General features: G+C 42.6%; 1 protein-coding gene across 2 annotated transcripts; it reads left to right on the forward strand.

The window, feature by feature from the left end:
- The first annotated feature begins 60 nt into the window (after nucleotides 1-60).
- fads2 (fatty acid desaturase 2) lies at nucleotides 61-11,662 on the forward strand. Of its 2 annotated transcripts, none has more exons than XM_035395707.1 (13): nucleotides 61-203; nucleotides 1,193-1,455; nucleotides 3,479-3,589; nucleotides 3,800-3,997; nucleotides 4,999-5,100; nucleotides 5,643-5,768; nucleotides 6,613-6,673; nucleotides 6,892-6,968; nucleotides 7,424-7,521; nucleotides 7,936-8,032; nucleotides 8,971-9,050; nucleotides 10,142-10,267; nucleotides 10,530-11,662. In XM_035395707.1, the coding sequence occupies exons 2-13, from the start codon at nucleotides 1,249-1,251 to the stop codon at nucleotides 10,579-10,581; spliced, it is 1,335 nt and encodes a 444-aa protein (XP_035251598.1). In that variant the 5' UTR covers nucleotides 61-203; nucleotides 1,193-1,248; the 3' UTR covers nucleotides 10,582-11,662. The 2 variants fall into 2 exon arrangements, with proteins under 2 accessions (XP_035251598.1, XP_035251597.1); XM_035395706.1 differs by having other exon boundaries at nucleotides 71-225.
- Nucleotides 11,663-15,224: the final 3,562 nt, after the last annotated feature.

Here is a 15,224-nt window from a genome sequence, read left to right on the forward strand (position 1 = left end):
GAAAATATGCCAACCGCGTCCAAGATGTCGCGGATTGGACCAGACGCCCTCGAATGATCAGCTTGGAATGAAAGTGCGCACTGAATGAGAGAGAGAGGGAGAGAGAGATGATTATGATGACGTATCAGGATCATGATGATAGGCTATTGACATAGGAGCTGTGTTGTCTGAGAATGGGACCGTGAGAAAAGAAAAAAGAAGGGGTGAGTTACGGAGTCCCGGCAGGTAGGGATATAATAAATACTACGAATCAGGTTTTGGGGAAGCGGTCCTTTAATTTAATAATAATTATTACTATTGTTAGAGTTGGCTAATATTAAAGTAGTCTGTTGTAGATTTAATTGTGGTAAAACAGAAAGATGAAACAATTTTTTTAAACATTTGACACGAGTTTAAGTTACACAAGCAAACAAATTCATACAAAGTAGTCTTCATTCTACGTAAAACGTTTTTAAAACAACTCAACGCAGTTTCAAAACAGTGCAGCACAGTACCTGTATCAAATAGCGGATCTCTTGGTGTGGGCGAGCTGTTTGACTATTACATTATCTTAAGCTAAATAGGTAGCGATATAATTGTTCACAGGGGCAATAGTATTCAAAAACATAAGAGCACAGTCAAGGATTCAAAACCGTGAGACTAAACGAAACATTCGCATGAATTAAACATCAAAAATGCGCACTCCGTGACGTTACTGGCGTGCTGGGTTGTATTACAAGCTTGCCTCGTTTTATTGTCTACTGTTTAATTATTCATCCCTTTATTTTGTTTGAAAACTGATATGTAGCCTATCCATAGATATTATATTCCCTGAATTTAATAGCCTACATGGAGCATGTGACTTGAAACCATGTGCAACAGGTTTTTAACGAAAAATAAGTGGTCTCCATCTTGGCATCTGCTTGTATCGCTGTTTAGTAGTTTCCTCATTATCAGTCCTCGCTACAGGGGTACGTTTGAACTTGAATAAAACGCTCGTTGCGCCGTGTCCCTCGGCTGCTCTCCAAATCGAGACGCTTCGCTTCACCCGGTGCGCTGGCTTAAAAGGGAATTTATCGCGTGCTATTGTCTGCAGGGATTCTAAAAAGCAGGTCTGCTGTGACTGAAAAGAACTCAATGGCAGAGGCTGGGCACGAAGCAACCATTCCAACCGGCAGGTATGACGCGTATTTTCCTTTCTTTTCTCATGTAGTTCACAAGACCGCAGAAGCCACAGGGAGGGAGAATAACGGGGAGAGCAGAAGAGCGATGGGAGGCGGAGGGAAACAGACGCAGCAGGAATCGAGCTGTGGGCGAGGAGGCGGCGTTTTCACCTGGGAAGAGGTGCAGCGGCATTCCCACAAGGGGGACCAGTGGTTGGTAATCGACAGAAAGGTGTACAACATCACCGACTGGGTGAAAAGACATCCAGGCGGCGTCCGGGTCATCAGCCACTATGCCGGGGAGGACGCCACGGTAAACAGGCAACCTTTAATTCTTTTGGTTCTACTGTCGTTGAAGAAGCAACGGTCCAAACCGAGGAAACCGAGGTCATGCCAACTGGTCACAGAATATTTGTACGACATATACTGTATATAATGTCCAGTATAGTCATAGTAAAAAATATAAATAGGGTATACCCCAAAAATATACAATACCATATATATTTATAATTTATTTCTAATTTGTACACACTATATGACCAAAAGTATCTGGACACTCCTTGGTCTGGGGCTGTTTTTTATGGTTTTGGCTAGGCCCAGTGAAGCCAAAAATCTTAAGGTAATGGCATTCTAATTAATTCTGTGCTTCCAACATTGTGCCAATTAATTGGGGAAGGCCGTTTCCTGTTTCAGTGTGATAATGTCCCATAGCAAGGCACATAGCGAGGTCCATATAGAAATGGTTTTGTCGAGAATGGTGTAGAAGAACTTGACTGGCCTGCACCGAACCCTGCCCGAAACCCCATCCAACACCTTTAGGATCAATTGCAAAGCCAACTGCGAGCCAGGCCTACTTGCCCAATCAGTGCCTGACCTCACTAATGCTCTTCTGGTTGAATGGAAGCAAATGCCTGCAGCGATGCTCCAATATGTAGTATAAAGCTTTCCTAGAAGAGTGGAGGTTGTTAAACCAGCGAAGGGTGGACCGACTCCATATTAATGCCCATAATTTTGGATTAGATGTTGGATGTTGGATATATAAGAACAACAGCACTGAGAGTAATAAGGCTGAATATTGTAATATGTGTGCTAAGGTTAAAAAAGAACTACAGGAAGCCAAGAAGCTCTTTGAAAGGCAAATTGCCCATGATGCGAAACGTAATCCTAAATGTTTTTTAAATACTGTAGCAGGAAAAGGAAAGTGAAGGAAAATATCAGGTGCAGCATGAATGAAGGAGTATTGCTTTATAAGAATAAAGATATTTATGATGCCTTAAAGTAATAATCTCGAAGATTTTCATTCAAATAAATGTCTTTTAAGTCACTATCTATCGCTGCATTGGGTAACACAATGGTGATTGAGCCTATTTTTATATTAATTTATACTATTATTATTATCATAATTCATGATTTAAAAACTTGGTGTCTGTGGCGACATTCCCGGGAAAAAATCACAAGAGGATATATGAACAAATATCCCAATGAGATATGTACCATAGAGATGTTTGTTAACTGAGCCTAACCTGAAATTTTATACCTTCACAGTGAAATGTTAATTGTTAATTTAACACTGAACGTTTTACTGTGTATGTGTGGTGTTTATGTGAGAATGTTATGACGAGGCAGTCCCATTCCAAAAGTCTGAGGGGTACACAGCTCCCCCAACATGATGGTTCCCATAATACGCTTACTTCTCAGCAAGCCCTGACTCCAGGCCTTGGGCCATGTCCGCATCAGCGTACTTGCCTACTATTTAGTAAATAAGTTATGTAACTGTTCTTTACCTGGCACAGACGTGGTTGCACGATTGTCCTTATTATGTTCGCGTTCAGGTACTGTGTCCCTGCACTGCTCTACATGCACCAGCTACGAGAGGGAGGGGGAGGGGTGGCTCGCGCAGCGAAATTACAGTCGGCTGAATGTCACTTTGACATTTAAAAGAAAAAATAATGGATACAAAAGTATAGTGAGTTGCTTGTAGAAATAGAAATAATAACCAAAAAACAAAAAATAATTTGGGGGCGGGGGGCGCCAAAATAAATTCATTACATGGGAAACACTGTATATTGTATATTATGCTATATTTCTTATCAACCTTTTGGACCCCGGAATCACTGCTTTGCAGCTATATTCATAATTAGTGTTGTGTTAATCTGCAAGATCAATAGTGTGTACTGAGAATGACGGGGAGGGGATAGATGAGGATATACTGCAGTCGATAGTATATACTGATGTGCACTGAAGATGATATAGCACACTGAGGATGATAGTTTACACTGCTGAAGTCAGGGTGCACTGAGTGTGATGGAGTGCATCCTTTCTGGCCTGTTTTTCAGGATGCTTTTGCTGCATTCCATCCAGAGCCTGACTTTGTGCGCAAGTTTCTGAAGCCACTGCTGATTGGTGAGCTTGCGACCTCTGAGCCCAACCAGGACCGGGACAAAAATGTAAGCTCCGACCAGCCTCACCACAATCAATTTCTCTGTCTTCAGTCAAACGTCAAAACTGTTCATTGGTAGAACTTATATAAATGTGTCACATGGAAATCTTGAATGGGGGGAATAAATAGCAATTAATTTATTATTATTATTATTATTATTATTATCTACATAAAGGTTTAAATAAATCTTTCTCTCTCCTCTCTGCTCTGCCCCCAGTCTGTGTTGACACAGGCTTTCCGCGAACTGCGCGAGGAGGTAGAGAGGGAGGGCCTCTTCAGGACTCAGCCGCTGTTCTTTTGCCTCCACCTGGGGCATATTCTTCTCCTGGAGGCCCTGGCTTACTTGCTGATTTGGGTGTATGGAACAGGCTGGCTCCAGACCCTGCTGTGTGCAGTAATAATGGCCACCTCACAGGTACTCGTGCCCATCACCCCACTGGTACTCATACCCATCACCCCACAGGTACTTATACCCATCACCCCACAGGTACTCATGCCCATCACCCCACGGGTACTCATACACATCACCTAAGAGTTACGCTCTTACCCATCACCCCACAGGTACTCATACCCATCACCCCACAGGTACTTATACCCATCACCCCACAGGTACTCATGCCCATCACCCCACAGGTACTCATACACATCACCTAAGAGTTACGCTCTTACCCATCACCCCACAGGTACTCATACACATCACCTAAGAGTTACGCTCTTACCCATCACCCCACAGGTACTCATACACATCACCTAAGAGTTACGCTCTTACCCATCACCCCACAGGTACTTATACCCATCACCTCACAGGTACTCATACCCATCACCTCACAGATACTTATACCCATCACCCTACAGGTACTCATACCCATCACCTCACAGGTACTCATACCCATCACCTCACAGATACTCATACCCATCACCCCACAGGTACTTATACCCATCACCCCACAGGTACTCATGCCCATCACCCCACAGATACTTATACCCATCACCCTACAGATACTCATACACATCACCTCACAGATACTCATACCCATCACCTCACAGATACTCATACCCATCACCCTACAGATACTCATACCCATCACCTCACAGATACTTATACCCATCACCCTACAGATACTCATACACATCACCTCACAGATACTCATACCCATCACCTCACAGATACTCATACCCATCACCTCACAGATACTCATACACATCACACACCTGAAAGGTATGCCCATGTCCATCACTGCAGTTGTGCTAATCCCATCACCTCACCGGCACACTCATGTACCTGTATGAGAACAGGGAGGGGCAGGAAGTGTTCCCTCAGATTACCTGAAGAGTATGCAAGTCTGTGAGTAATTCTGCCTCTGTAAGTGGTATCCAGATGTTTTTAGTTCCCTGTTTTACACACTGTTCTGTCAGGCTCAGGCCGGATGGCTCCAGCATGACTTCGGCCACCTTTCCGTCTTCAAAAAGTCCCGCTGGAACCACCTGCTGCACAAGTTTGTCATCGGACACCTTAAGGTAGAGCCAATCAAAGGAAGGAAGGACATTTGTGTATTTGTGCTGTTGTCCAATTCTTTCTTACATACACCCAGAACTTAGTACATTCTGGGCTTGCCGGTTGGCTCACCCTGTTGTGGAACTTCTCTAGCACATGGATGGGCCTCCAGGGTCTGGTATCAAATCTCCAATGTGCCAGTGCACTGTGCTTCTGTGACTGTCAGCCTTGCAGAGCAACATACGACCAGCTCTAGCAACTCCCATAGAAGGGAGGGTTTCAGCTGGCAGACAGTGTCTCATTACGCATTAGCGACCCCTGCTGGTCAATCGGGCACCAGCGGTCCACCTGTAGAGCCACATATGAAGTGTCTTTCTTCTACTAGTGTCTGTTGCAGCCCAACTCGTAGGCTACGGTGTGATAGAGGAAGCAGCAACTGGTGTTGCGTGGGGAGCACATGCTTGTTTGTGCAATAGCAGAGGTTGCAGCAGTGAGGTGAACATGATCAGGCATTCCATACTGGAAGACAAAGGGGGGAAAAATCTGTCTGTCTGTCTGTCTCCAGGGTGCTTCGGCTAACTGGTGGAACCATCGGCATTTCCAGCACCATGCAAAACCCAACATCTTCAGCAAAGACCCTGATGTCAACATGCTCCACACCTTTGTGTTGGGAAAGACCCAGCCAGTGGAGGTCCGAATCACAGATACACCACAGCGATATGAGCCAATCGAATCACAGATACACCACAGCGATACGAGCCAATCGAATCACAGATACACCATAGTGATATGGGCAAACCAAATCACAGATACACCATAGCGATATGGTCCAACAGAATCACAGCTACACCACAGTTATATGAGCGAATCAAATCACAGATACACCACAGCGATATGGGCCAACTACATCACAGGACCAATACTCTGACATTCAAGATGTTTTTTTTATTTTTATTTTTTTATCTTCTGTTCAGTTCAGTGGTGTTTTATTAACAGGACAGGCAGAGCTATAATTGCAAAAGCAATACAAAAGATTATATTTTAAAAATTATATTAAATGAATAACTATGACGATACTCTTTAGACATGTATTCACTGACTCAGATACACTGACACGCGAGCCAGATACAGCGCAAACAATTGCACTGGAATTCAATCTACAGAGACAAATCCTCTTTCACCATTTATTTTCAGCTAACGAACAGAAAGGCTTGCGGAAAAAAAATGTGTGATCATTCACTCTGCCAGTTGGCTGAAACTAGCCGGTGAAAGAGAATGTGTCTCTTTGTGTCTAAATTCCACAGTGTGCTGTTCTCAATGCACTTTTTTGTTTTTTTATTTTTGACTCTGGCGCCCCATCCTACGCCCTACCTATAATGAATTCATTCAAGGCAATGCATTTTTGTATTTTCTGACGCACAGGCTGACATTATGATTAGGAAATAGACTGAAATTATCAGATTATGACCAAGGTACTGATGTACTGATTACTGATGTTTCAATTGGTCTATGTTTCTCTGTCCTTCACCTATCAGTATGGAATAAAGAAGATCAAGTACATGCCTTACAACCACCAGCACCAGTACTTCTTCCTCAGTGAGTCTCAAATTCAAACACAAGTCCAAATGCAAATTCAAGTTGAATTGCAAGAAATACATTTGTAGATATTGGCAGAGGATAGAGAAATCAATTAAAATATGAAAACAGATGAACAATGAAAAACAGATCATGATGAAGAATACAATCACAGTGATGACATCACCATCTCTCTCCTCTCTCCCCATCTCTCCTCTCCCCGTCTCTCGCTCTCTCAGTTGGACCTCCTATGCTTATCCCAGTGTATTTCCACATCCAGATCATGCAAACCATGTTCTTTCGACGTGATTGGGTGGTGAGTGTGAACTACTGAAGCCCCAGCAGTGTCTGTAAGAATCAGCCCCAGCAGTGTCTGTAAGAATCAGCCCCAGCAGTGACTGTAAGAATCAGAGCGCCAGCAGTGACTGTAAGAATTAGCCCCTGCAGTGACTGTAAGAATCAGAGCCCCTGCAGTGACTGTAAGAATCAGAGCCCCAGCAGTGACTGTAAGAATCAGAGCCCCTGCAGTGACTGTAAGAATCAGAGCCCCTGCAGTGACTGTAAGAATCAGAGCCCCTGCAGTGACTGTAAGAATCAGCCCCTGCAGTGACTGTAAGAATCAGAGCCCCTGCAGTGACTGTAAGAATCAGAGCCCCTGCAGTGACTGTAAGAATCAGAGCCCCAGCAGTAACTGTAAGAATCAGCCGCAGCAGTGACTGTAAGTGTCAGTGCAGCTCCTCTCAAGTTTCCACCATCTGTGTCCCTGTCCAGGACCTCGTCTGGTCAATGAGCTACTACTTGCGCTACTTCACCTGCTACACGCCCTTTTATGGAGCCTTTGGGGCAGTGGCGCTCATCAGCTTCGTTAGGTAAAGCAGTGCTCACACGTTGGTCCGCTTTCAGGGTCACACGCTCACATAGTAAATGTACATTACTGACGATGCATGAATGGTCCTTCATAAGCAGTGTATAGCATCGTTATAAGCGCTACATAAACATTCATTGCTCAGAGGGAAACAGACCAGTCGCACTGCCACGTGAAGCACACCATATTTCAAGTTGAAATAAGCATTTTTATATTTACCCTGACGCAATACACTGCAAAATGTTCAGTGTTAGTCCAACACTAACAGAGTTCATTTGCAAATGGGTTGAAATGCACTCTTACCACAGTGAAATGAACAATCAGGTTTGATTTAATGCTTTTAACGCATGTTCATTTCTGAGACAGAGTGAGTGTGATTGTGCCCCCTTGTGTGAAATGCATTTTCCTGTGGGCTAAGGTTTCTGGAGAGCCACTGGTTTGTGTGGGTGACCCAAATGAACCACATTCCCATGGAAATTGACCACGAGAAGCACGAGGATTGGCTGACCATGCAGGTACCGCACTTTAACTCCCACTCCTTCTTGAGGGGGCCACCCTATTGGCTGATTCAGGCAATCTGGGAAGACATAATAATAACGTATGTGTCTGTACGTGTATGTACCAGATAAATGGGCTAAAGAAGTGCCCTCCCAAACACACTGATTCAGTAAATATTGGTGGCTGCCCCAAAGAGATGCACCACAATTCGATTTAAGTGGTGCCATATCTGAACAGTTGAGGGTCCCACATTTTCACAACACCTCCATACCACAGGAACACAATGTCTGGGGGGGGGGGGGGTGGGCGGCAGCAGAGCATAAAGTGATATATTCACCTGCACTGGCTATGGGTAGGAATAGTCTGTAAAGTGTACAGCAGTTGGACCCTAGCAACATTTTTTATAATTCTTATTTGATATCTGTGACATCATATCAATGTGGTGAAGGGTTGTACATTCTCAAAATACCTCCATACCATAGGGAGGCAGGAGAGTATGACATAAGTCATGCATTCACTTGTACTCACATAACATTCTAATGAGTCCCAGGTTTCCAAAATACCTTTATACCATTTTGATGCTTCATACAAGAGACCATCATATTTTGGATGTATTTATCAAACATTAGGGACTTAATTGACCTAATTTACCTTCTATGCCTATCCAAAATTGGCAACCATTTGTGATGCTAAATGTCTAGTATGTAAACTATAGAGCAATAACGCTCTGGTTCCACTTTACCTTGTATTTAGCCTGTGATCTACTGCAGACTTAGCAACTGGCATGACATAAATAATTGAGCTAAATAAAAAATTTACCTTGGATAGATTATCCGATTAAATCAGCACATTTGTATTGGAAACGCCAAAGGGTCTTCCAGTAGACAGCACCCGTGTAACTGCAACAGCTGGAACTCCACCAATCAGAGCATCTCTGTGCTTTCCTCTCTTTCAGCTGAAGGCCACCTGCAACATTGAGCAGTCACTCTTCAACGACTGGTTCAGCGGACACCTCAACTTCCAGATCGAACACCAGTAAGTCAGATAGATCAATCAATCAAACATTTAAAACTGTATAATATTATAGAGGACAGTTTGTATACCTTAAAGTGTAACTTTCAGATTATTGTCGAAGGGATTTAAAATTCAGAATTCAGAATTTTTTTTAAAGATCATCCTGGCTGCAGTCTTATTAAGCCACACCCCTTCAAACTAGCATCGGCTAGTTTTTAAACTATAAAAACTGTAAATTTACCATGCTCTAGGCTGAGATTATTCCCTGTCAGAATATTTCGCTAGAGTTAAAAACCAAAAACAAAGGCACACATTAACAATGTACAGACTCGGTGACCACAGCCTTGCCATCGAAATTGGTCGCCACAAAAAGACCTGGCTGGCAAAAGAGAACAGGCTGTGTGCTCGTTGTAATCTGGCAGAGGTGGAGACAGAGGCCCACTTTCTACTTTCCACTTTCCTGTCCCAAGTACCTCGCAATCCAAAATCAATATTTTCCCAAATTCACTGCGCAGATTAATCGATTCAAATACCTATCAGAACCAAATAAAATGAAAATTCTTCTGGGGGAAGAGGATATCGCAATAGACGTGGCAGTTCCGTATGACTCTGCCTGCCACAAATTAAGAGAGGTTGTGGACTAAATGCTGTTACTCTTCACAATATCATCTGTGTTCATTACTAATACAGAAAGGTTCAAAAATAGTTATATTACAAACTAAATGTTTTAACCTGGGTGTGTGTGCGTGTGTGTGTGTGTATCTATACTTGCATATGTGTATGCAAGGTTGTTACTCTTTTTTAATCTATTTCCCCTCTTCTGGTTGTAGGAGTCTTTTTGTCATTTTGTATTTCCCATTGCTTTTGCAATGCAAATTTACTTGCCATGCAAATAAAGCACATTTAAATTTGAATTTGATTTGTGTGTGAGGGAGAGATAGCGAGAGAGAGAAAGAGAGAGAGAGAGAGAGAGAGAAATTTGTTGTGTGTGTGTGACAGCGAGAGAGAGAGAGAGAGAGAGAGAGAAATTTGTTGTGTGTGTGTGAGAGAGAGAGAGAGAGAGAGAGAGGGAGAGATTTGGTGTGACGCACGTTCTGTCTCCTCTCCCCCAGTCTGTTTCCCACAATGCCCCGGCACAACTACTGCCGCGTGGCGCCTCTGGTGCGCAAGGTGTGTGAGAAGCATGGCGTCACCTACCAGGAGAAGTCCCTGTGGAGCGGCTTCAGAGACGTGGTCAGGTGAGAAAAGCATTTCCGCAGAAAGGCAATTCTGTGGGGTCAGCGCTCTCTACGGATAGATGTGACTCTCTGCAAGCTCAAAATGAAACACAGAAACAGCAGCATATTACCAAATGTCTAACTTTAATTCATTTTCAAATTAATTCCAGTATAAGTACACGGCTAATTTTCAGCAAGCTCAGCACATAGAACACTCGTGATAAACATTGCTGCCCTCCTCTTTACGGTAAATGGTAACGTGTGTCTCTCTCGTTACACCTAGCTCTCTACGGGAGTCTGGAGATCTGTGGCTGGATGCTTACCTGCACAAGTAGCCTCAAGCCTGCCTCCTGGTGGCCATGTGTGCACCTCTCTTCTTCTATGACAATTTTAAGATTCAGCTCTATCCAATCATCACCTGCTCCTTCCCGTTTCCTCCAATCGCATTGAAGCATTCATGTGACAGCTAAAAACAGCTAAATTAAATGTGTCGTGTCAGATGTGCAACACAAGTCGCCCGGTTTGGCCTATGGCAAAGCTAGACATTCTAGAAGTGGGTCTTATAGAGACCACCTTGATAGAAGCAGTTTACACATTTTATACCAGGGCTACCTTAAAACACCCACCGTCTTTTAAAAATCATTGTCGAGTAAAAATGATCACACTAATGTTAGCACATCTGCTAAATTACGCAATTCATAGAATTGGTCTGCCTATATGTGTGAAAACAGCAGCATAGCTATGAAAATTAGCCGTCGATGAAAACCGCAGAATTTCAAGAATACCTTTTTAAAGTTTTACCTGTTCGAAACACTTGGTGATTTTAAAACACTGCGCTAGTTATATGGTCTGCAGACTAGCCAGTCAATTCTCTTTTCTCAGTTTGCATCTGTTGTTTTATGTAAAGCAGCGAAATCATACTATAATTCCCATCTGTCACAGAGTTTAAGAGTAAACCAGTGAGGTAATCTGAGTTATATTTGATCCAGATTTACAAGCTAGGCAAGCAGATTGATTCCATAGAGTGAGAAACACCCGGCATCAAAGAAGATAAAACTGATTTCTCTGTTCTACAATTTTACCGCATGCTCGTATTAAGGCTGCCTCCTGCTCAAAGCAGCTGGCTCTCAGATCTGATAAAAGAGAGTATCTGTTAAATAAATAGCATTTAACAATATCTGCAAAACATTTTTAAAAATTGTTTAAGATTTGTGCTCACAGTAACGGAATAGACAATCAAGTTTTTACAGACTATAATTGTTTATAGCCTACCTCTACTCTATTAATGCACTTGTCATTACAACTGAATTTTGTGTGTGTTTCTGGGCATTGATTTTTGAAATTTTGGAGTGTAACAAGGCTATTTTCCTGGATGTTTTTTTTTCCCAACGGTGTGCATAATAAATAACATTTTGGTTTTCAACAATCAGAATCGGTGTGGTATTTCTGTCTGTAGCGTGTATGCTTTTGGGTTAACAGAAACTTAAGTGCAACCGGTGAGTCGGGAATTCAACTGCCTGGTTTCCGAGCCTCGCCAGAATCAGGCGACGGTCACGGCGCATTGACAATGTTACCATTTGCAGCACATTTATTTAAAGACATTCTTATCCAGAGCAACGTGCAATGTAGGAGAAACTGTCTGGTTGGGCTGTTCTGATGAACAATAGTAGAATTACTGATACAAAGAGAGGAGGAGCTACAGAGTTCCAGGGAAGCCGAAATGAACTACCGCAAATGAGAAAAAAGTTTGTGTGTTTATGCAGTGAGGTCATCCTGGGAGAGAGAGGGGGAGGGGGAGAGGAGAAGGTCAGTTGTCGACTGCTATTAAAGCCCAGAGTCTGGCCACGTTTGTTCAGGCTATTCAGTGAACCACAAACAGAAAAGCTTAAATTTGTAATTACTCCTGATAAGCACTGCTACTGAGAATGGGCCCATGTGTTCTAGAACCGTTACCATAGCAACAGTTCACCCATCTGGTGAAGAATCTTGGAAGATCTGTGCGTGGAGCTGGCTTGTTTATGTGGACATTGAGGTAGTCAGGTCCTGAAAGACCAGCAGGTCGAATGCCGGAAGGGGAAGACAGCTCCACCAAGGGCACAGCGGAACTGGTAAAATAATAACGTAAGGTTAAAAGCAAGTTAAAAGCGTTGCTGTAAGCACCACAAGCACCGCTAAGGACAGACATTTAATTTGTGTTGTGTGGAAGACCACAGAGTCTTAGGAAGACCTTCACAGGAAAAATGTAATAAAATTTTTAAATGGTTTCACCACTTTAGCATGTTTTAGCACTTGTGATTTATTTACAGCGAGCACTCAATCCCCAAACAAGCAATCCAACCCAAAAAAGTGTAAAAATAGTGCAAGGGAAATAAGTGCAAAAAGAAAAAAATATTCACAGTACAAAAAATAAAAATGCAAGAATGCTAAGTTCACACAGCTACCTTCTGTACCTCACACAATCAATTCTCACTCTTCCCCAGCATTATTATTATTATTATTATTTATTCATTTATTTATTTTATGGTGGCTAGCGAACAATTTAAAGGTGCATTTACCGCCACCCAGTGGTCTGGAGAAGAATCTACTGTCTAACACCCTCATTTAAAACATTGAAATTCTGCCTATCGAGCCTGTTGAATTTAGATACTCTAACAGAAATGTTATGCATTTGCCTCCTGCTGGTGGAGTCAACAGTCAATTTAGTTCCGTCCCCACTTCATTCTGATTGGCTCTAAATCTCACCCGCTGTCTGGCATATTTTATGCAGCTGCATATCACATTAGTTACTGTTTCTTGTCCCCCCACAATGAGAGCATCTTTCATCTACTTGTTTATTTCTCAAGAAAAGAGTACTGTTCAGACCTGTGTGTCCTAACCTTAATCGGGTGATTGCATTGTCCTCCTTCCTGACTCTACCTCCAGATCTTGTATTTCCAACCAAACGACTGATCATAACCAAATGACGACCCTTACTGTCCTGAGCCATCGTTTTCGCCATCTATTTTTTAATTCTAATTACCCGTTTAACTTTTGCTTTACCGATTTTTGCATCAGTCTGAATATGTTCTGTCTTTAATGCCTTTTTAGCCGTGTCATCTACTTCCTCAGTCACCAGAACTCCAACATGAGCAGGTATCCATGCAACCCTAACAACTAGTCCTAATCTTTGGATTCGAAACAAGGGAACTTAAGGATCTCGAATAATATATCCTGTGCACTATTGGAATTAAAAGTCTCTAAACTCATTAATGCCGTATACAAGTCAGAACTGACGACCACCCTCTCAAGTCGAAACTTTTTTCCCATTTTAAAGCGATCCCCATAACCACCAATTTACTTGTAAATATAGACAAGTCATTTGATAATCGTATAGCTTCCTTAGTCTATAACTCCGGAATAACAAAAGCAGCCAAACCTCTTCCTGAGGTTCCTAGGGTCTTTACATCTAATAGTATGTACTTGTGAGAAACCACAAAATATATCGATAATGTATTTATTAACAAAAATGTCATATATCGCCTCTCTGTTCGTCTCTTACTTGCGTGTGCAGCTCGAAATTTACAATTGGTTGTGGCAATGAGGTATAGCTGGAAGCACCACCGTGCTATGTAACGATTGATCAGGCATCATCAGTACAAGATGGAGACAACACGAGTATGAGACATAACACTTCTCTGACAAACATCCCACATTACCAAACATGAGGCGTGATGTGTAATACAAATGGAGTGACCGGGGTCAAACACGTATTTGTTTCGGATTCAAATGCTTTTCTATGCTTTACTGATCTTGTCTGGTGTATTGGAACCAATGAAATACTCTCAGTGCAGACCCTGCCTTCAGGTCATATTGCCAGGCTCCATTACACCAGGCAAGATCAACAGAGCACAGAAAATTATTTGAATCCAAAACAAATGCGTATCTAACCAAGGTCTGATGAGGACAATGAGGTCGGTAAACAGGTGTTGTACTGGCAAAAAGCTGCCTGGGTGCGTGGTGAAGAGGAAAAGTGTGTGTCCCTGTAGAGTGGCAAGCAGTCCTCTAATAGACTCAGGTCAGGTGTTGGCTATCTAATCAAGCTGAGCACTGCCGCTGACGCACCTATGAACGGAAAAAAAAACATCCCAGCCAGCAGGGAAACACAGGAGCACAGAGAACCATTAATCCATTATAATCAGAGTCTCTCCCACTCCCCGCACAGTATTACGAGCATTGAAATCCCCACACAAAATAACCCTTCTTTCGTCAAGCCCTGCAGTTTTCTCCAAAGCATCTAGCTCCAGTCTTTCACAGGGATCGTAAGAGTTCACAATAATTACACATTTCCGTTCTTTAACCAAACCTCAACAACCACATATTCCATATCATTCCCTTTGGCTACCCTTCTGTATGGAATTCCCTTCCTCACAAATGTGGCCCACCCTCCCCCACAAGGACTTTCCCTATCCCTCCGTAAACAAACCTATCCTTGTCTAATGAAATCCAATGAAAGCCTCAGTTTCATCGATGCATAATACATAATCAGGCTTAACATTTAGTTGATTAAAGTAGCATTTAAATTTTTGTCCATTTGCCATTAATCCAACATTCCACTGAAGGATTAATACAATTACAATAATTCCTGTCAACATAATTCTTCATTCCACTGCTCTTACCTTTCAAACTCTCCCAGAACCATTTCCCCAGACATCACGTTTATCTCGCTATTATTTCAATTTTTTTCTGTTCCCCCTTTTGCTTGAAATGTGCAGTTAATCACTTCAGCCATAAAGAACACAGATCTTCCTAGCTTGCTAAGAGAATATTCCTATTGCCCCTACTACTACTATGCACTGCGCTTTGTTCCGATGTCTACCATTTCTGTATCCTTTCCCCTTCTTATCTTCTCTCTAGTTTCTCTTCCTGAACCTCCTTAACTGCTTCTGCATATGGACTCTAACCTGCTGCACTTCCACTGTCTTCCTTCCAGCAACACAAC

Source organism: Anguilla anguilla, chromosome 16 (genome assembly GCF_013347855.1).
Source record: "Anguilla anguilla isolate fAngAng1 chromosome 16, fAngAng1.pri, whole genome shotgun sequence".
Taxonomy (NCBI): Eukaryota; Metazoa; Chordata; class Actinopteri; order Anguilliformes; family Anguillidae; genus Anguilla; species Anguilla anguilla.

Bases quoted from the DNA above. Each gene is read 5' to 3' on its own strand.
- fads2 (XM_035395707.1), top strand. From the start codon at position 1,249: ATGGGAGGCGGAGGGAAACAGACGCAGCAGGAATCGAGCTGTGGGCGA. The intron at 6,969-7,423 runs GTGAGTGTGAAC...GTCCCTGTCCAG, and splicing joins TCTTTCGACGTGATTGGGTG to GACCTCGTCTGGTCAATGAG. The intron at 10,268-10,529 runs GTGAGAAAAGCA...CGTTACACCTAG, and splicing joins GGCTTCAGAGACGTGGTCAG to CTCTCTACGGGAGTCTGGAG.